The sequence below is a fragment of the Vitis vinifera genome, chromosome 3 (genome assembly GCF_030704535.1).
Source record: "Vitis vinifera cultivar Pinot Noir 40024 chromosome 3, ASM3070453v1".
NCBI lineage: Eukaryota > Viridiplantae > Streptophyta > Magnoliopsida > Vitales > Vitaceae > Vitis > Vitis vinifera.
The window spans coordinates 2,155,787-2,180,408 of NC_081807.1; the positions used below are offsets into that span (position 1 = coordinate 2,155,787).

Sequence of the window (24,622 nt, forward strand, 5' to 3'; positions counted from 1 at the left end):
TTATAAAAAATGTTTCCATTAAAAACATTTAAAAAATAATTTCAAACACATTTTTAATCTTCATATTTAAAAAATAAAAATAAAAGAAAAGAAAATAAACCAACCACTTCTACGTATAAGAAATTTTCATGTTAACCAAACAAAGTGTATGGATGAGAGTTCACGAGAGAAATGTGAAAAGGAAAACCAAAAAGTGAGGTAAGATATTGCTTTGTTTGATGCAAGCTTCTAAGGTGGAGAAGGGATAGAAGGGATTGCAAGGGGACCATTTCAATTATAAAAGTAGTTGGTGCGATAAGTGAATCAAATATGTTTCATGTGTTGTTCCTCCATTGTTTGGCAACCTAGAAACCCTTTTCCTTCCTTACGCCCCAAACTAAGTTCCTGACCAAAAATCCAGGTCATCTCTTGGATAGCTGGCCATTCATAACATGCCTTGCCACATGGCTTAACCCAACCCATGGAACCGACATTCTTCTCACGGTCGATGACCATTAAAATTTCATTTATTTGAAAACACTCTTTAAGGCTATGTTTGGTTCCCATAAAATTTGAAGGAAAATGTAAGGGAAAGAAAATATAAAGGAAAAATAGAAGGAAAGAAAAAATGAAGAAAAATAAAAAAATAGATTAAAAGTTGATAAATTATTTTTTTTGTTACTTCAAACCCATTTTATTTATTTTAATTCATTAATATAAAGATTAAATAATTTAAAAATATATAAGCTTTTAATTAGTTTTAATTATATTTAATTTTCTTTTATATTTTTCATATGACATCCAAATATGAAAAAATCATTTTCTTTTATATTTTTTTTCTTTCCTTAGTATTTTCCGGAAACTAAACATAACATAACTGTTTTCCTTCTGAGTTAATCGAAGGTTACTAATAACCGGAGAAGACAATGCGATGGGTTAGAGGTGACCCGCCCCATCCTAACCCTTCCTAATTTAACAAGAGACAACAACTTTGATATATACAACCCCACCCTCTCAATAATAATAATAACAACGAGAAAAAAAACTACAAACATATTTTGCAATGATACAATATTACACCACGTGGGGTTTGACCCACCATGATTCCCCTTAGCTGAGGGGCCTACCATTCAAGTGACGTGTCTGGCGTCAATACTAAGGATAAGCTTGAGCTCTTTTACTAAAGGTTAATTTGGAAAGGAAACTAGTAAATACTAATAAGTCGTATCTTAACGTATCCAAAATTTGATATTTACAACCTATAAATTAAAAATAAATAATAACTTTTGAAAAAATCTATAAAATATGGAATACTTCTCTAATGACAGCTATTAAATCATAACGATAATATATAATATTAATAAGATAATCTCTAACCTTATATGTTAAATATGGCGAATATTGATATTTAAAGATAGAGAGTCGTGTTTGATTTCACTTTTATTTTTTAAATCTATTTTATGATTAAAATTTAAAAATAATTTTAAAAATCCTCACATTATACGTTCATTCAAAATATTATGATATTTAGACGATTCAAATATTTATTTAGTTGTTTAGCGTTCTCTCTTTTTTCCATTTTTAAACAAATCAAAATAATTAAAGTTTTTTTATTTGGAATCGTGTTAGGTCTAATTCCTATTACTTTGGTTGAATTATTCGTAACGATATATTTATAAGATAAAGACAGTGATCGGTTAGACTTTTGATTAATTAACTTTTTTTTTCTTCATTTCTTTAATCCGAAGGAGGTTGTTCGTGGATCAATTGTAGGTTAATCATTTATCTTACTAATTAAAAAAAATAAATATAAATACAAATATAAATAAAATTTTGTCATATTTTAAAAAACTTCACTTGAATTACTTGAAATTAAGTATAATTATTTTTGGTTATTAATATGAATGTAGTTGTGATGGCTAGAAATGACGACATCATGATGTGTAAGGTGTGACATTATTTTCTATATATTTTTAGAGTCATCTTGGGTAGTATGATATGTGGGAAGCCAATTGGAGCCGGGCCTGACTCATGGGGATGTGGAAAATAATTTACAATATTATTTTATTAAATTAGAACAAGAGTTGGGAGGAAAACATTAAGGGCGCCTCCGTTCTAATCCACCTAAAAAATCATGTAAAAGAAGTTCGAGATTAACTAAAAGGGAAAAAAAAATTTAACAAATAAACACGTGGAAGGATAGGTGCAACACGTGGCAAATGACCTTTCGAATAGGCGAAAGGCCAAATACAGAAGGCGTGAATGTGTATGCATGGAAGGATGATAGTGCCAGCTAAGCCCAAGAGTAGGCGGCGACCGGACGCCGGCGGAATAGGCGAAGGAATATGCTGACCCTGAGTCAAACTTAGGCGTGAATGTGTATGCATGGGAGGATGAAGGGTGCCAGCTAAGCTCAAGAGTAGGCGGCGACCGGGCTGGCGGAATAGGCGAAGGAATATGCTGACCCTGAGTCAAACTCCTAGGGCTTTTATACTAATAAATAATATATTAATAATATTGGGGTAACGTATAAAAAGTTATCCTTAAGATTGTCAAACGATAAAAAAAAGGCTCCTAGACGAGAATTTCAAGGTCTTTTTAATTTTTTTTAAATATATATTTTAAATCATCAACTTGTATATAAAATTAAAATATATTATAAAAAAAGTATAGATTTATTTTTATATTTTTAAAATTGACACAATAAATTAAAAAAAAAACATTTGAGTCTGCTTAACCATATTTTATTTTAAAAATTATTTTTTATTTTTCAATTTAGAAACAAATTTTAAAAAATATGATTAAACGAGCCAATATATATATATATATATTAAAAAGTAAAAATAACTCTTATTTTTTTCAAAAAATTATTCTCTATTTTATTTTTTAAAATTATTTATAAATAACAAAAATAAAACAATGTTATAATTTTTTAAAAACAGCTTTATATTTTTAAAAACATAAAACTATTTTTAAAACACACAACTAAAAAAACTATTTTCAACATATCCTTTCAAGAATTTTTATATATTATATGACGGTTATTATCATTTTTAAAATATAAATAGTAAGTGTATCCATACAAATACTTATTACTTTATTTATTTTTTTAATAAATTCATTTTTTGATTAAATATTAATAAATTATTATTGTTTATATATATATATATATATATATATAAAAGCAAGGAATTGGTAGTTTTTGGAGGGCATGATGGTGGCCAAGAGGAGGAAATGGTGGGGCAAAATAGTATGGATCGTGAGGTACCCTACCTAACAGGCCCATGTGTTGGGTCCTCAACGTGGTGTCGATACACTTAGCATGTGGATTTGGACAAAAACATCTTTGACAACTTGGCATGATAATCTATCTTATTGGCTTTATCTCACTATACATATATATTTGAAATTTAAAAAATGCTACTCAGATGGGTTTCTCCTACATTTTTTGCGATTATTTGCATGATATCAAAGAGTATCTTTAAGATTTAAATATAAGGCATTTGTAATATAAAATCGATAATTTGAAAGTCAAATCTTCCTAAAAATTGTTGCAAAATTTGATTTTAAATATTGTTGTTCAATTTTTGATTAAATTTATAGTGTTCTATTTTATAGTCTCTTTTCATAAAAGAAAAAAAATATATCTACATTAATTGTTTATCGTACGATAAAAACGATGACAAGATAACACGATGATATAAAGTTGGTGTTTGAGAGAATTTCTTAAACATTAATGTTATTTTAGTTTTAAAAAATATTAAAAAGGAAAAGAAAATCCTCTTGTTTGATTTATCATTGAAAACTATGAAATAAAATAAAATGTAATTAAAATTTTATATTTTTCAAATTATTTAATTTTTATATTAATAATATTTTTATAACATGGAGGATATTATCCTAATGTTGTTAAGAGATAGTCCTAGGATAAGTTCATTTTCCTTTCTCTCATGGGATAGGCAAGTTTAAATTAAGAAATTATTTCGAATACAAATCGGATGAGAATTCAAATTCAAATTGGATTAGACCCACGTGTTTTATTTATATAGAAATAATCAAAGAAAATGGTTTTAAATGTTTAGGTCAATGGCCGGCTCTAACCAGATGAACATCCTATGTAATCTTCATCGCAGGAAAGAAACAAGGGATGAGGGTGAGACCAACCAAAATTCTTATCAAGTAGTGACAACAACGACTCAACTGGGATGTCTCTTCACTGTATTTCTAAGCAAATTCTGTTTTTAAAAATGCTATGAAATTTTGGCCCGGGGGCACCACGTGAGTCATACGGATTAAAGGCCATGAGTTTCATTTGTTTTGTCTGTGATTTGGGCTCCATGTATTTTGCTTGAAAAGGACAAGTTCATGCCTTTGTCGATGACTCACACTAAATACAAAAATTAATTTAGCTTCCACATCCCTTAAACGATGAGGTTGTTGTCCAAAAGGCCTCGCCTCAGTAGCTTACGAAAAATTGAATACTTCTTCCAGGCTCATAACTTAATAAATATTATTTATGGATTGGTTCAAAGAATTTGAGAGGAAGAAAATAGATAAAAAAATATTAAAAAGGTAAAAATACATATATTTTTCTTGAGTTAATTATTTAACTTTAATCTATATCAAAAGAAAATGGAAAGATTTTTTACTAGCATTTTTGCTCATCTTTTTCTCATTTTATTTTTATATCAAAACATTAAAAAAAATATTTTCTTTAAAATAAAAAATAATCTAAATTAATGTTTATTTTTTAACTTTTTTATTCAATTAAAATACTTTATTAATATCAAGTAAAAATATTAATAAAAAGTTTGCTTTAATTATATAGATGGATATCAATCTATTATTTTTAATTTAATTTAATTTTTACTATTCAATCAAAAAATAAACATTAGCCGAGATAATAACTCAATATTTCATTAGTACTTTTTGATACAATACTAAGGGCTTTTCGTTAAATAATTCAATTATATTGTTCAATTAGGTAGGAGAAGATTTAGATTGTGTATGATAAAATGTAACTTTATTAAATATTTTAAAATAACTTCATTTGAATTTTGTTAAATCTTCATTTTTTAAAACTAATTTAAACATTTTGTTACACTAGAAACAAGGAGGAAAAGAAAGTTTTCGATGGTGGTAGAAGATGCTAAGAAGCCTAAGTAGTCCGTATTAGGTGCGGTGGCAAGTGGTATTGGCAACCACTAACCAGACCATCGCCTCATTTCCTCAAGAGAAGCTCCCATCCAAAAACCTCCACGTATCCCACTCGATTCATTCGCCGGCCCCACCTTTGGAGTATGCTCAGAGGCATCACACAAAATTGTTTTGTTCCCCATTAATTTTTTATTTTTTTTTGGCTTCCTTTGTTAATAGCTTTGAAACATGCGAATAGGTTTTGAATCTCTTGAGATCATACACTATGACGATATTTGGTAAAAAGGGGAACATAAATATCTTTCTTCTTATGAAAATAGTTTTTAAATATTTAAAGGATATTTATATAAAAAAAAATAGATTATTTTTTAAGTTGAAATATATGAAAGCTTATTTTTACGATATCAGAAGTATTTTATTCCTTTAAATCTATTATGTCTATCATAGATATAAGGTACATGAAAAAGGTTGCATCCATCTGGCTTTTCCTTAGGGGATAAGATGGGCCCTCTAATAATTCCAACCCGATGCATGCACATCTGAGTGAGATATGGGAAATGCACAAAGCATAGTGGATTTATTCATTACCTGCATCATGAAGGGTAGGACTGGCATTAACTTTGTTCGCATGAATCAACCAACCATCAGGAGATGCCTCCGCCTCCATCATTATATCTCAAATGGCCGACAAACATCGCTTTCTGCTGAGATTCATCAAAAAGTGATACGGGTTAACAAAACATAATGGCTAGGGAAGATGCCGAGAACTGAGGAACACCAGGAGTGGACTGGGAAACAGTTACCTCAATATGCAGGTCTCAGTGGCCAAGTCTGATGGGAGCTTCAACTGAGGGGCCTTCTCTGGCAAGAATATACCCGATGGTGGGGGCAGCTGTGCCTGGGCCTGCGAAGAAGGAGACAGAGAAACTTTTTAAGTAAATCTAGCAGCTGAAGACCTGGAAACCCAGACCAGCTAATCCTGTTGGGGGTATCGATAAATTTAAAGCTTGATCAAGGAAAACAATGCGGCAGAGAGAACAAATTGAAAATTTGAATCCACAAATATACAATTCTGAGTTTATACAAGATTTGTAACCGCATAAGCATGCAAAGATCCATGGAGGATCAATTGATAAATTTTCCAATCAAACCTGATGGCCCAGCAAATCTGGAGCAGCACTGTCAGAAGGGCTTTCTGATGGAGGTTCAAGTCAGAAAACCAAGCCGAGACTGTCTGAAGTAAAGTCTATAATTTAAGAGTCAAATTTTCTACATAAAACTGGCGAGGGAGAAGTAACAAGTAACAAATAAATACATAAAAAAGTACAACAATCTCGTCTTGGAAATCACTCGACCATTTCTCCATTGTTTTCAACTTCTTCCATCTCTTCATCGTCACTCTCATCCCCTCCTTCGAGCAGCCACTGTTCAAGTTCATCCATTTCTTCATTATCATGCATGTACAAACCATCCCAGTGGTCAGTCCCTAGCTCCTCACCATGGCATGCCACATGCAAGAAGGGTCTACTTCTAGCTAAAGCGTCTACCATGTCTCTGTTCACGCTTCCTGTCACTCCCAACCATCTCAGTCTGGGAAAGTAAGGGTTCTTTAACCACCGGAAAGAAAGAGATGTAATGCCACCACAGTTATAAAGATCCAACACCCGCAAACTACTGCCATGTGATCTATGATCGTCAACCTGCATTGAGGCTAACGCCATGATTGAAGTGTCACCTATGAGTGGACATTGTCGCATCCTGAGTTCAAGAATTGGAACACGACTTTTAGCCAGCGAGAATATTCCATTATCAGATAGGTTAGGAAGATTAGATAGGTCCAATTCTTGCAACTCCTGTTTGGAAGAGGGATCAAATAGAGCAGAGATGCATTTATCCGTAAGCCTTTTGCACCCTCTAATGGACAATGAAACTAGTGAGCCTATCACTCCCTCTCTCAAGTATGACAAACCCGCATCTGTAATATCAGACCCATCCAATAGTAAAATCTTCAATTTATGAAGAGTGCTGATGGCTTGGAGGGCTTCATCCCCAAGGTTTCTGCAGTCTCTCAAGTCAAGAACCCTAAGATCCAAGTTGGATGCCAAACTTATGACTGCCTGGTTTCTCAAAAGATTACACCATCTCAAGCTGACATGTGTCAAAGAAAGGGATGTTGCTGAAATATCAAGAAAAACCAGATTAGTCAATAGCATTCCATGAGACACCCTAAGCTTGTATAAGGTCGAGCACGAGTGCAGGATTGTTTTGAAACCAGAATCTGTTACTCGACAAAAGCCACCAAGACATATACTTTCCATACTAGAGCATCTGTCGGCCATTAGGAGGATTCCTAGATCGTTAACTCGTTTGAAGTATGTAATTAGGAACTCCTGGCTACGAACCAAGGAGAGGTGTTTCAACTTCCCACGTTGATTAATCTGTTGAAAACCGGAGTTTGTGAGGTCAAATGTGACTCTTGGTTCAATGATGGGTGCATCTCGAAGATCCAGATGAGTTAAGTTGATGAGACATTTAGATACTGTCTCAACCATAGTGTCAGTAATATAATCCACTGAGAGGCACAATCTCTGAAGACTCGGCAATATGGATGGCTGGAGATGATTTGGGGGCTGATGGGGTCCCACATTAGGGCTGAGCAGTTCAGTCACCATAACTGAAGAAACATAGCCAATCTCAAGACTTGTGAGATTCTCTGAAGCCAAAGACCAGGCTCGAGCAAAATTATAACGAGGAAATAGTGAAATATCGAACATCAGGCTTAGTGTCTACAAAAAAGAAATTGGAAAAATGAACAACTAGTAGATGGAAAAAATGCTCCAGAAATGAATCAAATAATATATACATAAATAGTAAAAAATTTGAAACATCTATGAATCATCTATAATTAAGATGAAAATCATGTCAATTCAAAGGAGAAATAATCAATCAACTTAACCATTTAGAGTGCGAATAGGGGTGCAAATTGAACAGGTCTTCCTAAGCTCCAGCTGGAAACAGACAGAGCTGTACCTAGTTCACACTGGGCTGAGAAGCAGGCCTTACTGAGCCTCAGTTCAGGAACAGCCTGCCCCTACAGGTCTTGTATTGATATTACATTGCAGGCAAATTTTGGTTCTCAATGTCAAGATCTAAAGTCCAACTTCCCCCCCCACCCCCCCCGGATAAATAAATAAGAAAATATAATAAAAGGAAGTTATACACCAAGGTACACAGGATGTAAACTATGGGTACCAGAAGATGTTGCCTTAAAGAGAGAGAACACAAAAAAGAACTACTCCTTCCCTCAGCTAGGTCCAACTGCTAAGTAGTGTCTTCCATTAAACTGTTTGTGTCCCATTTTGTGCACAACATGCGCACCTAGGATGAGTGCTGGATGAGCACAAATGACAAAATAAGCCCAGCTGCAGATGGAACTATGAACATGCCTGATGGATTGGTGGCCTATGAGTCAATTTATGCAGAGGCAGATGTTACTCTTTGTCCACATGGCCATTGCAGCATTGTGCTCCAAATTACCTCCCATGCCAAGGCATGGTAGCACTTTTATGGATGCCCACTCTTCTAGTAGATGTTTAAACTCCTTGAATGGCTGCAACACATGCATAGGAGGTGTAGTGAGGTAGGTAGAGATCGACTGCATGCCACAACCATTTCAGTTAAATTGAAAGGAAGGGACAATTCATCATGGTCCTCAGAAACATCATCTGAATGCAATGACATGCTGATGGAGCAGTTGATCAACACCCTAGTTGAATCCCTTACAGGCTTACTCTCCTAAACTCACTAGACCTATCTACACTTGTGCCTCTTGTAGGGGTCATAATTGATTTTGAGCCTGTAAGATTCCTTTCATAGAGTGGCTTAGTGAGAGCAAAACCCATCTTTGGTTCTAGGTCTACCCAGCTAGCTAGGCACCCTGCATAAGCTTAGCCTAGGGCAAAGCTTAAACTTTTTCATTGATTAGGCTTGTGATCCATCTAGTTGGCACTGTCTAAGTCCTTATATAAAGACCCAACGGGTGAATATGGCAAGGGATTAAAACATTTTCAAGTCTCAAGCCCAAGTTAAGATACACTCTTAAGTTTGCTTCCACCTTCTCTAACCCCCTCCCACCTTGTTACCTATTTTGTTCGCTCCTCAAGCTTGAACATCTTACATCCACATTGCTAAATCTCCTCCAACAAGAACTACAACAAACATGTACAAAATAAATAACTTAGTAAAGATAATCCATTATGCCCAATCTCCAATACTTTTTCATTGATTAGGCTTGTGATCCATCTAGTTGGCACTGTCGAAGTCCTTATATAAAGACCCAACGGGTGAATATGGCAAGGGATTAAAACATTTTCAAGTCTCAAGCCCAAGTTAAGATACACTCCTAAGTTTGCTTCCACCTTCTCTAACCCCCTCCCACCTTGTTACCTATTTTGTTCGCTCCTCAAGCTTGAACATCTTACATCCACATTGCTAAATCTCCTCCAACAAGAACTACAACAAACATGTACAAAATAAATAACTTAGTAAAGATAATCCATTATGCCCAATCTCCAATACTTTCATTCATAAAAAACTTGATAATTGCTAACTTCATAAAAAGGTCTTGAGCTCAAATCAAGCTTAAGAATGATAATTCATGTTGGTAGATTGTGTTCTTGTTGTGTCAAAACTTAGACACTTGACTAAGTCAATCCAAACATGACATGAATAACAAACAAGTTAAGAACACAAATCCAAACATGAATTAATTATCAAACAGGTAAACCCACTTAATAATTAGGTCCTATTTAATAATTAGATCAAGTTAGGTCTTGTTTAAATCAATATGATTAATCTTCCAACCCAACATATTTATGACTCAATTAACTTATTTATTCATAATCAAATTTTAAATAAGCCAAATTTGAGTAAAGTAGGTTATAGTTATAATCAAGCCAATAAACACAATTATTGAACATTTCAATTTAGGTTAAATTTGTGTTGTGCAAGTTGACAAAAAAAAAACCTATTTATCAAATAGGCGATGTAAGTTGACATGAATTTGACCCAAACAAGATTATACTTAACCTAAATTTGCAAAAAAAGTGTCGGATTTGAGTCGTGTTGATGAATAGTATCAAACTTTGCACCTTGCTTGAGCTAAGCAAGAACTACAGAAGACCTCAGTATACCTCTCCCCAAACAATATATACATGCCAATAGTTTTCTTGTCAAAGGAGTTGAGTTTTTGATGGAGGTTGTGTTAATGCCAAGTTATAAACAAATTAAAAAGGTTAGAAATGTGTCTTTAATATATAAAATTACTGCAGCATGATTTAGGAGAACTGGGAATTAGTTTTCATGATTATTGTGTTTTACAAACTATGTCTTGCACTTATCTTATGTCAATATTCACACTTTTTCTAGTCACGCATTATCATCTTAGTTCAATTCATGTCTGTTGTCTTGCGGATTTTTTCAAGAAAGGAAAATTTTATCAGAAAAAGGTAAAATGTTTAGTTTCCTGCATATCGCATGGTTTGCATGTGTTATTGTGCTTCCTTATGGCACCATTTGATAAAATTGGGATGTTAAATATCTAACACTACCTTGAAGTTGCCCATGACAAAAATAAATGAAACATCCCATCACCATCAAAACTTTCTTCCATCAAATATCCATTCAAACTGCTAAGAAAATAATTCAGGATGGGAGAGAAATGTCTTAACAAAAGAATGAAGATTGTCCCTGTTTTTCATTTTTTGTAAAGGTAATAGAATCATACTATTGTTAGATACTCAAAGAAAGGGTATCATTAGGTTTAGGAAAACTTGTTCAAAGGACTGGAATACTAATTATACTAAATTCTACATATATTAGTGTTGCCAATACTTTAAAATAAAATTAAGAACTAAACAACAAAAGACAACACTATCTCATGACAGGCAAAGCAAGGCTCACTAATCATGCTAGTGCCATCATCACTGATAAATTAATATGTTAATCACCCACTCTAGGCCTCACTGGGGCAGAATGATACCTAAGCAACCAATTGAGCGAATTGATAGCATTAACAAAGGTTAACAACTTCATTGTAAAACATAATAAACATTCAATTGAGCACATACTCAAACTAACTTGCATATCCATAGAATGCAACCACAACAAGTGTTACAGTTGTGCCAAAGTGTTCTTGTCTATCCCAATGCGTGGGTGTCTCCAAAACCAAATAAAAAATAAAAAAATAGAAATAATAAAAATGATAGATAGCAATTAAGCAGCTCTAACAATTAATTTGAAGAATTAGCATTGGCACAAAATGGTCAATGTAAATGAGGAAAGCAACCTGAATATGTTGTAATCTCTCCAAAATATTAATTATAAGGCTTAATTTATGGTGATGCAACAATGAGGACAAAATGCAGTAGTCATCAAACTCATTCTTTCACTACTAAATATTAAGTAAAAAATTTTACTTATGTAAATATCATTCCTTTATCATAATTCTCATTCAAGCATTATTAGACGCCATTCTATCTTTTAAGTAAAAAATTTTACTTACGTCAATATCATTCCTTTATCATAATTCTCATTCAAGCATTATTAGATGCCATTCTATCTTTTAAGTAAATAACCAACAATCAAGGAGAGGTTTCTTATCATGACCTTTAACATAGAGAGAATAATGGTTGAGAAGTAGTTCATAATGAAATATACTTGGAGAAAAGTAACAAGATATACCCCACAAAAGGTAATGTCAAGCCTCCCAACACTCTTGGGGCTTACTTGACAACATTTGTTTTAAGAAATGCTCAATTCAAATATGGGGAGTTCATTGTAATCAACATATCCTAGCACTCTTAAGAATTCCCAAAAGAATGAACTATAAAAGATGGCCCCAAAATTGATTAACTTAAATCCCTCAGAGAACATTGCCTAACATGATCATGTTTATTTATTCTTTGATGTTAGGGTACCAATCTTGAAATTGAACCTTACTTTTAACTCAGTGCAACCACAGAGTAACTCCTCAAGGTTAGAAATATGGACTGCTCGTCCTCTTTTCTCAGCCACACAACCCAAGTAGAGAGACCTGGAGAGAAGTAAGTGGACAATGCTAATAACTTGTTGCTTGAAATAGGTAAGAACTAAAGATTAAACTATTGCTAATTTAGACCAAACTATTACTAGTTTAGAACTAGTAAACAGATTTATACTGATGAAAACATCAATCCACACTAGATTCTTAAGCACCAAAACAAGAGAAGAAAAGGCAAACCTTAAATCCTTGCATTGACCTCCAATCAGAGAAAGCAGCCTCCCACTAAAATCAGCACAATTGAGGAGAGAAATCTCATGCAAAGATGGCCGAACCAGATGTTCAATTGATGAATCATCAAGTTTACTGCAATCAACTTTCAAACTCCTAAGATAAGGATTTGGTGGCAGCAAAGGCCTCAGCAAGTTGATTGAGAGTGCAACATCCTGAATTGAAAATACCCAAAAAAATTATAAAAAAAATGAACACATCAAATCTAAGAACAGTTAGCTACCAAGAAACTCAACTGAATGGGGGAAAAAGAGAAAGAATATAAATTTTAGAATTTCGAATTTGAGAATCTTATAATCTTCAACATTTGAAGAACCGCTAAAGAATTAAAACAAAAACATCAAACTCATGCTCACTTTGGTTGAGCCGAAACTGAAGGCAAACAAAAACAATCAAAATTAACGATCATGAAAATCGGGATATTAAAATTCGATCCCGATATGGAATTCGAACTCAATAGAATTCGAAATTCATGCTACCGCGGTGGAGATTTTATACATTTTGGATCTACAAATCTAAACAAGGATCCTATTCCGAACCCTCCTTTCGAGGCAGACGATAAAACAAAGAAAAATCAACCTAAAATCAAACAACCAGTGGCTTCTCTAAGTTGAAATTTCAAAAAAAAATTTATCGACAAAAACAACAAGGACAAATTAATAAACAGAATAAAACTCAAACTTCTGCTTTCGTTTCGTGTTTTTAGCTTCTAGTTTTTTCCCCCCTCGAAATCCAAACAAAGAACCAGGGTTTGAAAGAGATTTGACTCACGAGGAGATGGAAATTGGGGAGGAAGTGGAAGATTTGAGAAGCGCATGAGCGGATGGTAGTGCACGTGGACGCTAGGGAGCGAATCGAGGAGACGTCGAGCTTCGTCATGATCGTTGCCAGCAGTGCCGCCGGCAACTGCTCCAGAGCCCCTCCGGCGGCTTCGCTATTCGCCATTCTCTCTCTCCCGATCTCTCGATCTCAATCCCGATCGATGTTTCAGGCGGATATGTGTTCCGCTGTGGAAGGGGCCAGGGTCAGTTTTGTAGGTCCATGTGAAACCGTGACACGCCAGCATAAAGGGTGATTGGACTTAGGGTGCGTTTGCCAAAGCCAAATTAAGGGGGAAATGGATTTTAGCACGGGCAATTGCCTTTGTTATAAAAATTAATTTATTAAATACATAACCTTCGTTTTGTTTACGGATAAAAGTATATTTGTGATCTCAATTTTACTTTTTTAATCTGATAAAAGACTCTTATTAAAGTTCATAAATCTTGTCCTAACACACTTCCCCAAACTTATTCAATAGTTGTAATTTTTTCATGGTAATATCTATTATCACAAAAGTGTGAAAGAAAAAAAAAAAAAAATGTTATCCGAATGGAGTGGCGAACCAATTGGATACACATCAGACAGAAGTATCGATGGTAAAGCCTCTTTCCGCGGCGAAGTCCACAAAGCTGTAAAGCGGAACGACGCTGTCGCCATACTTGTCGAATCCACTCAACTCTCTCTTCGCCTTGGCTCGAAGCTCCTCCGCCACTTCCATGGCCTTCTCCATACCGTACACGTCCACATAGCTCTTCCCTTTCTTTTTCTTCTCTTCGTCTTCCTCACTCTTCGTCTTCGCTTTCAGCACATCGTCCACCACCTGGTACAACATCCCGACAGCTCGGCCGTATCTCCTAAGGCGTAGGATATCATCGTCGGCGGCGCCGCCCAGGAACCCGCCACAAACAGCGGAGCACTCAGCCATCTCGCCGAACTTCTTGCGCTGGACGAAGTCGACGGAGTTGGGGGCGCCCTCGAGGTCGAGGAACTGGCCGGCGGCCATGCCGGTGGAGCCGACGGAGCGGGCGATTTCCGCGATGACGCGGATGAGCTGGCCCTCTGGGACGAGGTGGGAAGGGGTGTGGGAGACGATGTGGCGGAATCCGAGGGGGAAGAGGGCGTCGCCGGCGAGAATGGCCATGTCGACGCCGTAGACGGTGTGGTTCGAGGGCTGGCCCCGCCGGGAGGGGTCATCGTCCATGCAGGGAAGGTCGTCGTGAATCAGTGAAGCCGCGTGAACCTGTTAACAAAAATATCCAAACTTTAATACAGAATCTATAGTGCAGAAGGGAAAGAAAATGACAAATAGAACGGAAGAAAATAAAATTATGGCTTTTTCCTATGCTAATCCCTTGAATTATTTCACAAGAAGTAGTTTCATGGGTCGATTTGCCATTGCCTTTGACTGAGAATGAAATGCATTTTGAATTCACAAACCATTCTTCTTTCATGAGTAACTTGTTTCTAAAATTAGCCATTAATTCAAACTACCTATAAGTTTCTCAGACAGCAAACATTCCTTTAAGCTGACTTCACAGACAACCAAGTTTGGTGGGGGGATCCTCTGTAGACAAAACAATTTGATTTATGACCTTTTTCTTTCATGAGTAATTTGTTTCTGAAATTATTCAAACTACCTGTAAGTTTCTCAGACGCCCAAACATTCCCTTAAGCTGACTTCACAAACAACCAAACTTGGCGCCGAATCACATCCCTAATAATCATTTTAGTAACCAATTCCATGTTTCTTAAAATATAGTTTGTGACATTTTTGTTAAATTAACGTATCATACTCTATAAGCTCTCAGCTTCCTCAACCGTATACATAGAAAATTTCAAATTTCTACCAAAAATTCACTTAATCGTTGTCTCTTAAGCTATAGATTCTACCGTTTTTCTTAAATTAACATATCATCCTCTCTGAATTTTCAGCTTCCTCAACCATAACAAAAGAAAATTTCAAATTTCTACCAAAACTTCACTTAATTCCAACTTTCTGAAACTACAGGTTGTAACATTTTTCTTAAATTAACAAGCCATCCTACATGAACTTTCTGCTTCCACAATATTATCACAGAAAAAGAAAAGTAGAAAGCTGATTCGCAGGCAAAAACGTGAAACACAAGAGTCAAAATCAAAACGAGAAAAGCGTGACAACTGACGTGAGCGAGTGAGATTAGGGTTTGTTTTGGCCGTACCATTTCTAGGGCACAGGCGGTCGGAAAGGCAGCAAGGCGGTCGCCGCCGAAAAGCTCACAGACGGCGACGCACATCACCGGGGGAGCTCGCTTCCCGCCTTTTGCTAGCACGGAGTAGCGCATGGCTTCGTAGATCTGTTGCGGATACTTCACCGGAATGGCTTCCTCGAGCTTGGTGTTGATCTCTGAAATCAGGGTGGTCCAGTAGGAACGGAGATCGAACTGCATTGATTTTGACGGTGAGACTGAAATTGAAGGAGAAGAGCATCGAATTGTGCGTGGTAGGCTCAGAGAAGATCGGTTCGGAAGGCGGTGGTGGAGGCGGGCAGCGGAGGGCAGCGATAGAGCGGTTGTGAACGCCATCGCAGACCACCTCTCTCTCTCTCTCTCTCTCTCTCTCTCTCTCTCTCTCTCTATTCCCTGACCAACTGAGTGGGACTATGTGGACGCTTTGCTCTGCCTGTTTTTGTCTATGAATGGGATCCACGTGGCACAATTTTCCAGCATTCTGGCCCTTTTCACTAGTGGACTTGAAGAAAATTACGGCATGGTTTCAAAATGGAAATAGCATAAATTAAATTTAAATTAAGATAAAATTGAAGAAATTTAATTGGAATTTTACAACTTGTGTTAGGGATGGATGAATATCGGAAAAAAAAAATCAATTTTGCTAACAATACCTTTTCACGCTATTCTTTTGCAACTTGAATATGGAACTTAGATAGATTGATCGAGTTGATGAATAACTTAAACCCAATTTGAATTAAGAAATAATCACCCCGAAATACTCTAGTCAAGTTCAATCTAACTTTATATTTCTAAACTCAAGTTGAGTTCGGGTCGCTTAAATTAAACTCGAGTTATTGAGCAAGTTTGTTAGGCTGTATAATTCAAAATTTATTTATAATATTATTTTAATGTATTTATATATGAAAAATTAAATAACAAATATAAAACAATTTCAAGAAAATGAGAGAAGAAAAAACATAAATTTATATATTTTCTAAAAAAATAAAAAACATATGATATAATTTTATTTTTTTCTTACAAATAAAAAAATAAAATAAATATGATTATATATGATAAAATGTATTATAAATATTATGAAAATATTAAATAAGTTTGGGTTAGGTGCAGGTTATCTAACCTTAGCCCAAGTCCCACCCAAATTGAACTTGGATTGAAAAAATCTAACTCAAATTATTTATATTATTTAAAATCAGTTTTCTTTCTAAATAAATGGGTAGATTTTTAATGTGCATTATTTATATAGATTTATCATTATTTTATTTTGATGATTAGTAGTAAATCAGATCTTGACATAAATTCAAAATTAAATTACTCATAAAAACAATAAAGAATTGTAAAGAAAAACTTATAAAATAATTTTGACAACAATTTTTAAAAAATAATTCTTAATTATTGTTTGGAAACTTAAATATCGATAAATGTATTTTATACTCACTTGGTGTTTTTTTTTAATTAAATAGAATTTAATTTAATTTAATTTAAAATAAAATTTAATAGTATTGAGTATTAAATTGTTTGTTATTTTATTATTTATTTCTATTAAGTATTAATGGGATAAAAGTTGTATTGAAATTGTTTTAAAATTTTAATTTTAGCATTAAGAAAAAATTCAAAAATTTTGTTTTTTTTTTTCTATTAAGCACAAAAAATTTTAAACATAAAAATTAAAAACAAACGATTTAAAGTCTAAATGTAAATTGTATTTGATATTAAGTTAAAAAAACAAACAAAGTAAATTTTTTTAAGGTATTTTCAATTATTTATTAGAGCACTTTAAAAAAACAAATGAAATTACCTTAAATTTACTTTTAAAAAATTACATATTTTGATAATAAATTCTTAAAAATATGTTTTATATGAAAAGTTTCGATATATCTAACTATCTAAGTTGGGGTGATTTAATAAAATTTAATATTTATTATTTAATGATTTAAATTGACTTTAAGTTAAATTATTTTTAGGTTCTTAACCTAAAACTTATTACTTAATTTTTATTTTAAGTATTAAGGTTTTTTTTTATAATAAAATTAATTTAAAATTTATTCGTAATCATCAAATTAATATATTTATACTTATAAATTATAATTAAGACAAAGAAGGTTGAGTAATAAAGGTTCTAGAGCAACAAAAGAAATCATGAAGGTAATTAGGGAAAATTGAGATAAAAATATAAAATAAAAATTTGGACTTAAGAATAAGTTAATTGTTTTTATTTATTACTTAAATTTATTTTTAATTTTAAGTTATACTGATAATTATTTTACTAAACATATTTAACTTATTTAATAACTTAAATTAAGTTATTAAGTCACTTTAAGTTATTAAGTTGGTGTACCAAATATTAAACTAGTATTTGTTTTTAGCTTTTTGTTTCTAATTTTAAAACACAAAAAATAATAATAATTTTTATACAAAATACAAAAATTCTTTAAAAACTCATCTTGAAAACATAATGATTTTTTAAAATTGATTAAAAAATATTGAGATATTAAAAAATGTTTATTACCTCACATTAAAAAAATTTTGAAAGTAATTTTTAATGACTTAAAGAAAAGTACAAACCGTACACTTATACAAAAAATTTCATTTTTAAATATCAAAAATTGAAAATACCTTCAAATTAAGTCTTTAAAAACAATATTTTTATTTAAAAAATAAATAAAACAATTGTTTTCAAAATCAATTTCCAAACATAAACTTAGGGGCTGGAGGCAGAAAGCTAGCAAAATTAGCATGAGTAGAATTTTCACAATAAATTTATATTGAAAGTAAAAAAAACACTAGAGATTAAATTTAACATTTTAAAACCATTTTTAAACCCTAAAAAAGCTTATAAATGTCTAAGAATTTTCCCAATAAATTTATAGAAATTAGAGGAAAATAAATCAATAAATTAAAATGATTTTTGAACCGTCAACAAAATTCATAAATTTGAAATTATAATTGGAAAGCTCACAATTACTAATAAAATTTTAAAATTAGAATTATTAAAATTCATAAATTGAGGTTTTTAATAAAAAAAATAAAGCATGAGACTTTAAAATCTACATATTTTCGTGAGAAAATACAAAAGGCGCCAGTGTAGACGCCTCTTTCCCTCGAACCAGAGCTGATCAGAGTCGCCATTGAAGCTTCTTGGGAGCTCAAAAGCTTTCAAATGTGAGAGTTCTGGGACATCTCGCTTTTCCGTACGTTTTGTAAATCTCTCCATCTCGGTTTTTATTTTTTATTTTGATTTTTTGGGAGGGAGAAATGTAGTGGAATGTGGCGTCTGGTTTTCTTTGAAATAATTATCAATCGGAATTACATTCTAGGAGTCACACAAGAAGGAGATATTATTTTTTTTTTTTGGTTGAAAATTTTCCAGATTTTTTTTGGCTTCGGGGTTATTTTAAACCCTAAATTTGTTGTTTTGAAGTTGCTGTCTTCTACAACTCTCTTCCAAGGCGCTGCGTTTTGTTTTCTCCAATTCTTGTTAACAGCAAGAATGTTTTCGAAGTTTCTGTCTTTGGATTTATGTATTAATCTTCCTTCAATTGCAGCACATTTTGGATTCTAATACGATTTTGAAACATATGCTTCTGTAGGATAATGCAAATACCGCATTCACCCATCGATCATGGACTATACGAATGTTTTCACAACTGACGCAATTCACCCTAGTAGAGAAGCTTTGATCGAATGGGTCCGGGAGACCGGTAAGAGGAATGGAATGGTGATTATAATTCAAAGAGCTGATATAGGTGCTACAAATAGGAGCAGGCCTAGAATCACATTTGTTTGTGAAAGAAGTGGAGCTTATAGGCATACGGGGATGGATAAGGGGGAGGAAGGAAAAAAGAAAAGGAAGAGAAAGGCCACAGGAACCAAAAAATGTGGCTGCCCTTTCTCTTTGAGGGGTATCAAGTTGCCACTAGCCGATGAATGGACGTTGGTAGTTAAATGTGGAACTCATAACCATCCAGGAGGTCAGCATGTTGAGGGACACTCCTTTGCTGGCCGGTTAAGTATGGAAGAAATCGGTATATTGATTGACCTGTCAAAGAGTCAGATGAAGCCAAAGGAAATCTTGAATACCCTAAAGGAGAGAGACGGGCTTAATTGCACAACAATAAAGGGTATATACAATGCAAGACATAAACATAAACTAAACGAAAATGCTGGTGGGTCACTGATGCAACAACTCATGAACAAGTTAATGGAGTTTAAGTACATTGAGTGGCATAGGAATGATGAGCATAATAACTGTGTTAGGGACTTGATGTTTGCACATCCTTCATCCCTTGAGTTGTTACGTGCCTTCCCAAGGGTCTTGATCATGGATTGTACATACAGAACCAACAAATACCAATTACCTTTGCTTGAGGTGGTTGGTGTTACCTCGACTGAGAAGACATTCTCTGTTGCTTTTGCCTATCTTGGGTCTGAAAGAGAGGAGGCCCACACTTGGGCATTGGAGAGATTGAGGAGTATGATTGATGATGCCATGCTTCCACGAGTAGTTATGACTGATAGGGAACCATCCCTTATGAATGCCCTCCAAAAGGTGTTCCCAATGGCTTCAAATCTCCTATGCAGGTGGCACATTTCAACAAACATCCTCGCAAATTGCAAAATTTTTTTTGAGTCAAAGTCAAGGTTGGACGCTTTTATTTCCATGTGGAACATAGTAGTGCTTGCTGAAACCGAAGATGAGTATGCAAATCGCCTTAACCAGTTGGAGTCACACTTTCATAGATATATACAGGCCATTAATTACTGCAAGGAACAATGGTTGTTGCCGTATAAGGAGAAGTTTGTGGCAGTTTGGACGAACAAAGTCATGCACTTTGGTAACACCACAGTGAATAGGTATGCAACTAAACTGCATTATAAGAATCGATATTTTAGACCGGGAAACTGTTTACTAACAATTTTACATGTCACCTAATAGGGCAGAGTCAACACGTGCAAAACTAAAGAGGCAGCTAGGCTTGTCTCGGGGTGATATTGAGAGCTCATGGCCAAAAATCCATTCTCTGCTCGAGTTGCAACACATAGATATAAAAACATCATTTGAGATTAGTTTAACAAATGTGCAACACAACTTCAAAGATCCATTATATGGTGAGGTAAGGGGAAGTGTTTCGAAGTCTGCATTGTGCATATTGGTAGATGAAGCAAATAGATCTGAGAGTATTGGAGTGGATGCCTCTGCTTGTGGGTGTGTGTACAGTCGAACTCATGGGTTACCCTGTGCCCATGAGATATCTTCATATAAGATTAGAGGTCAACCCATCCCTTTGGCATGCGTAGACCCCCACTGGAGAAAACTTGATCTAGTATCAGTTAGCGGGAAAAAAGTGCAGGATGTGAGTTTTACCACTGCCATGGAACTCTTCTACAAACGATTTATGGATGCTGATGACATTGGCAAGCAGCAGTTGGTGATGAAGTTGATGGAGTTAGTTAATTCAACTTCCACTTCCCTTGTTGCACCAAAAGAAAATGTGAAGACCAAAGAGGGATGCACATCTTCATTTCCAGAGGGCTTGCAGCCATACATCATGCATGTGAAGGATGTAGCTGCAGATGGTAATTGTGGCTTTCGAGTTATAGCATCTGCTATGGGCATGGGTGAGGAAGGGTGGCCTCAGGTGAGGAGAGACATGCTGTTTGAGTTACGCACATACTGGGCTGAGTATGCCCAGTTGTTTCGGGATCCAATACGGGTTGATGAGCTTATTCATGTGCTTGAACACTTTCAGAGTCCTGCTGATTATGATAGATGGATGACTATGCCTGATATGGGGCACATTATAGCCTCCAGATACAATGTTGTCCTAGTTTATATTTCAATGCAGTTGTGCCTTACCTTCCTCCCACTCAGGTCAGCGCCAACACCACTACCTATGCGTAGGGTTTTGTCAATAGGTTTCATCAATGATAATCACTTTGTGGAGGTAATGTTTATAATTTAGTTATGTGAACATATTGTTTACTGCTGTATGTAGTTAACTCATCCTGTTTGGATTATTATTATGTAGATTTTGATGACAACTGGGGCTCCCATGCCACCTGTTGCAAATAGTTGGTCCAAGAGCTGTTATCCATGTGCTGAAGGTTGGGCAACTCCATATGCTGCATACATTAACATGTTTCATGGCCTTGTTTCTAATGATGTTGCCACACAAGATACTATGCATTTGGATAGTGACGGCTGATTTTTTTTTTTCCTTTTCAATCTAATCTCTGCATAATTGTATGGACATCAAGGAATGAAAAGTTCACTAAGTAGTTATCTACTATATATTTATAATATAGATAGAGTCTATTACATAGTTTTTCAGTAATTCAAAATATCTATGGCTACAATAAATCATTCCTCCACATGCCTCCTTGTGTATCACTAAGATGTACTGTCTGGATGGTGGATAGCTGTGGATGACTCTCCAATGCTTGCCAAGTAGAGGATCTCTCTTCTCCTGGACACACCAGTATAGGTGATCAAAAGGCTGAAACCTCTTTAGATGGATGGATCTAGTCCCAATCTCCAATGCTTGTATCATAGCAGTCTGAGTCTGAATGTGGCTCATGGGGCTGCTGCTGCTGCATGGGGAGAGGTGTTGATGCTGATGCCTACATGTAATCAGACACACATTCTGAATGACAATGGACTGGGCCACCATGCATCACAACTTGAGAGAAATGATCTCCCCCATGATCCCAAAGATACTCCATGGTTAGCCTATATGATATGTTTGTTTGGCACTTGCCTTATTGTTTAGGAAGAAATTTATTTTTAGAGAATTTACTCATATCCCATTGTTGAGTGAAATAAGGCTTTTCTTTCTGGAGAAGAAAGGTTTAGACGTGGAAGACTAAAACCCCATTCCACTGTGTGACAGTGGATCCAGGTACGCTTCTGACTTATTTTTCTTGATGATTTAATATGATCTTGATTTTGAAATTAAAATATAAAGAAAAATAAGTTGAAGTCCTCAGTCTAAATAGTTTTTTTAGAGAATTTACTCGTATCCCATTGTTGAGTGAAATAAGGTTTTTCTTTCTGGAGAAGAAAGGTTTAGACGTGGAAGACTAAAACCCCATTCCACTGGGTCACAATGGATCCAGGTATGCTTCTGACTTATTTTTCTTGATGATTTAACATGATCTTATAACATATGATCTTGATTTTGGGTTATAACACGATCTTGTTGTTTTTGGGCTATTAATATGAGATCTGATGTTTGGATAATCCTACAAGTAGTTTGGCTAATCCCTACAGATATTTCCCATTGTTGACAATCTTGTCTGACAGGGGCTGGTTGTACATGTTTACCCTTACAGCAGACAATCCCCGGCAAGTATGCCATCAAATGAGGGAGAAGGGCTTTGCTGCAAGCACTGTTGTCCAGAGATCAACTCAGGAGAGTCTCCATGTTATCAAGTTCTGGCAGGATTTTGGTATTGGAACAGAGCAAAGGAAATTGTGACAATAAGCAAACAGATCCAGCAAAGGTCATGGAGTCTCTACTTCCACCATTTCCTCAATTGCCATTCTGGAGAAATGGCAACAGCATGTAAAAAGTGAAAGCTTCAAAGGTGAGATTGTGTTCATTCTTTTGTTCAATTTTTCTGTTCTATTTCCATATGGTCCTTAGAGTCTTGGACACAGCATTGTTGTGAAATGTTAGAAGCCCATATCTGATTCTTTGGTGCTGCTATGGGGCTTAGATGCAGTACTACTTTTATCCATAAAATGTTTAGCATTTCATTTTTCCTTGTTTTTTGGTCTCCTTAACTGGGTGGGTTTGATATACTCCTTATTGTGGCTTATCAGTGAATTTGCTTTTATTTTTTTATTTTTTATTTTTAAATTTTTAGTGAAGGAAGGTGCTCTTCTATTCACTCTTTTTTCATTAGATAGTCTATCATTCATCTGTGACAACTGACTGGGTATAAGCAAGAAACTGCTACCAGGCGAGAGACTATTTGAGTAAAGGCGGTCCATGTTCTCAGTCCCTTATATCATATAAACCGACCTGTTAGAGCATCATCCAACAGCATGGAAGTGGGTTGTTGGCTTGTCGCAGTGGTTATGTTATCTCTTCTCTAGCTCTCATACTTGTGCCCTTCATGGGGTTCATTATTTGGCTGCTGTCATCCACCCTCATGCAGCAGTGAGGTTCATGCCTTCTGCCAAGTTGATATCCACTGGCATGGCATCAGGACTGGAGAGAAACTTGGCCGGATTGGTTGATGTGTAGTGGGCTATCCTGGAACTGCCATTTCGGGGCTCGGGGGCGAATGGGCAGGGATAACCAATCACCTGTCCGACAGAGGCTGGTTATATATGTTTCACTCTCACAGCAAACAACCTCACAAATATGCCTCCAATTTAGAGAAAAGGGCTTCCACCTCCACAACTGTTGTCCAAAGATCAACTGAGGAGAGTGTTTTGATTCTCCAACGAAGTGGTTCCTGCTAGAGTGTTGGAGTCCCTGCTTTCCCCATTTTCTCAGTGACAATGCTGCAGAAATGGCAGCAGCCGCAGATATATAGCTTGAAAGCTTAGACCTGTGACATTGAGCTGAGATCCTCGTTTTCTCTTCAATTTTTCAGTTCTATTTCCGTCACGGAAAATCTATTTCAGATTTGGTGTATGCTTCGGGTTTACTATTTGGCTTGATTAAATCAATTTATTTTTTCATAAATTATTTATTTATTTTTATTATATGGTTGAGAATTGGATGACCAAAACATAAGAAAATGAATAATTAAAAAATCAATTTCCCTCTTTTAATTAAAATTTTTTTTTTTAACACAATATTCTGCTACGGATGTTGAAAGACATTGGAAATAATCTTTTATGGTTCATATCACCGTAATTACGTATCATAAAAATAAATTATTAATTAGATTATTTACAAAATATTTGAAACTAGGAATTTGAGGGCTTTACCCTGGGTTAGAGGGAGCCCTTCCAGAAATTCTCGATGGCCTAGGCTTAACCCAGGCCAAGGAGGGGGTTTGGAAATAGTTTTCAACCAGCAATTGACGCGCCTCGGTTAGAACCTCACTAGCTGCGTCATTGCCCCAAGCGCAAAGATGCCTTAGCAATATC

The 24,622-nt window shown here is 34.9% G+C and overlaps 3 protein-coding genes and 1 non-coding gene across 14 annotated transcripts; 1 reads left to right on the forward strand and 3 right to left on the reverse strand.

Moving 5' to 3' along the window:
- Positions 1-6,167: 6,167 nt before the first annotated feature.
- Positions 6,168-13,585, reverse strand: LOC100853822 (F-box/LRR-repeat protein 10). Its single transcript, XM_019218950.2, has 4 exons — positions 13,238-13,585; positions 12,416-12,621; positions 12,136-12,229; positions 6,168-7,922 (listed from the first exon to the last, which is right to left on the reverse strand). Exons 1-4 carry the CDS (start codon positions 13,409-13,411, stop codon positions 6,483-6,485), a joined length of 1,914 nt encoding a protein of 637 aa, XP_019074495.1. The 5' UTR covers positions 13,412-13,585; the 3' UTR covers positions 6,168-6,482.
- A 98-nt stretch (positions 13,586-13,683) lies between these two features.
- LOC100855133 (heterodimeric geranylgeranyl pyrophosphate synthase small subunit, chloroplastic) lies at positions 13,684-15,948 on the reverse strand. Its single transcript, XM_003631515.4, has 2 exons — positions 15,487-15,948; positions 13,684-14,528 (listed from the first exon to the last, which is right to left on the reverse strand). The coding sequence occupies exons 1-2, from the start codon at positions 15,847-15,849 to the stop codon at positions 13,866-13,868; spliced, it is 1,026 nt and encodes a 341-aa protein (XP_003631563.2). The 5' UTR covers positions 15,850-15,948; the 3' UTR covers positions 13,684-13,865.
- A 2,611-nt stretch (positions 15,949-18,559) lies between these two features.
- On the forward strand, positions 18,560-24,212 carry LOC104878194 (uncharacterized). 11 transcript variants are annotated; one of them, XR_002029826.2, is made up of 6 exons: positions 18,560-18,704; positions 19,104-20,367; positions 20,450-21,458; positions 21,543-22,412; positions 22,555-22,629; positions 22,817-24,212. XR_002029826.2 is itself a non-coding variant. In XM_010648102.3 (4 exons), exons 2-4 carry the CDS (start codon positions 19,136-19,138, stop codon positions 21,717-21,719), a joined length of 2,418 nt encoding a protein of 805 aa, XP_010646404.1. In that variant the 5' UTR covers positions 18,560-18,704; positions 19,104-19,135; the 3' UTR covers positions 21,720-24,212. The 11 variants fall into 11 exon arrangements, 2 of the variants coding, with proteins under 2 accessions (XP_010646404.1, XP_010646419.1); XR_785109.3 differs by having other exon boundaries at positions 22,846-24,212; XR_002029827.2 differs by having other exon boundaries at positions 21,543-22,237; positions 22,338-22,412; positions 22,555-24,212.
- Positions 24,213-24,452: 240 nt separating this feature from the next.
- Positions 24,453-24,608, reverse strand: LOC132253573 (U4 spliceosomal RNA). The gene has a single exon (XR_009465435.1). It is a non-coding gene; the product is annotated as a U4 spliceosomal RNA (small nuclear RNA).
- Positions 24,609-24,622: the final 14 nt, after the last annotated feature.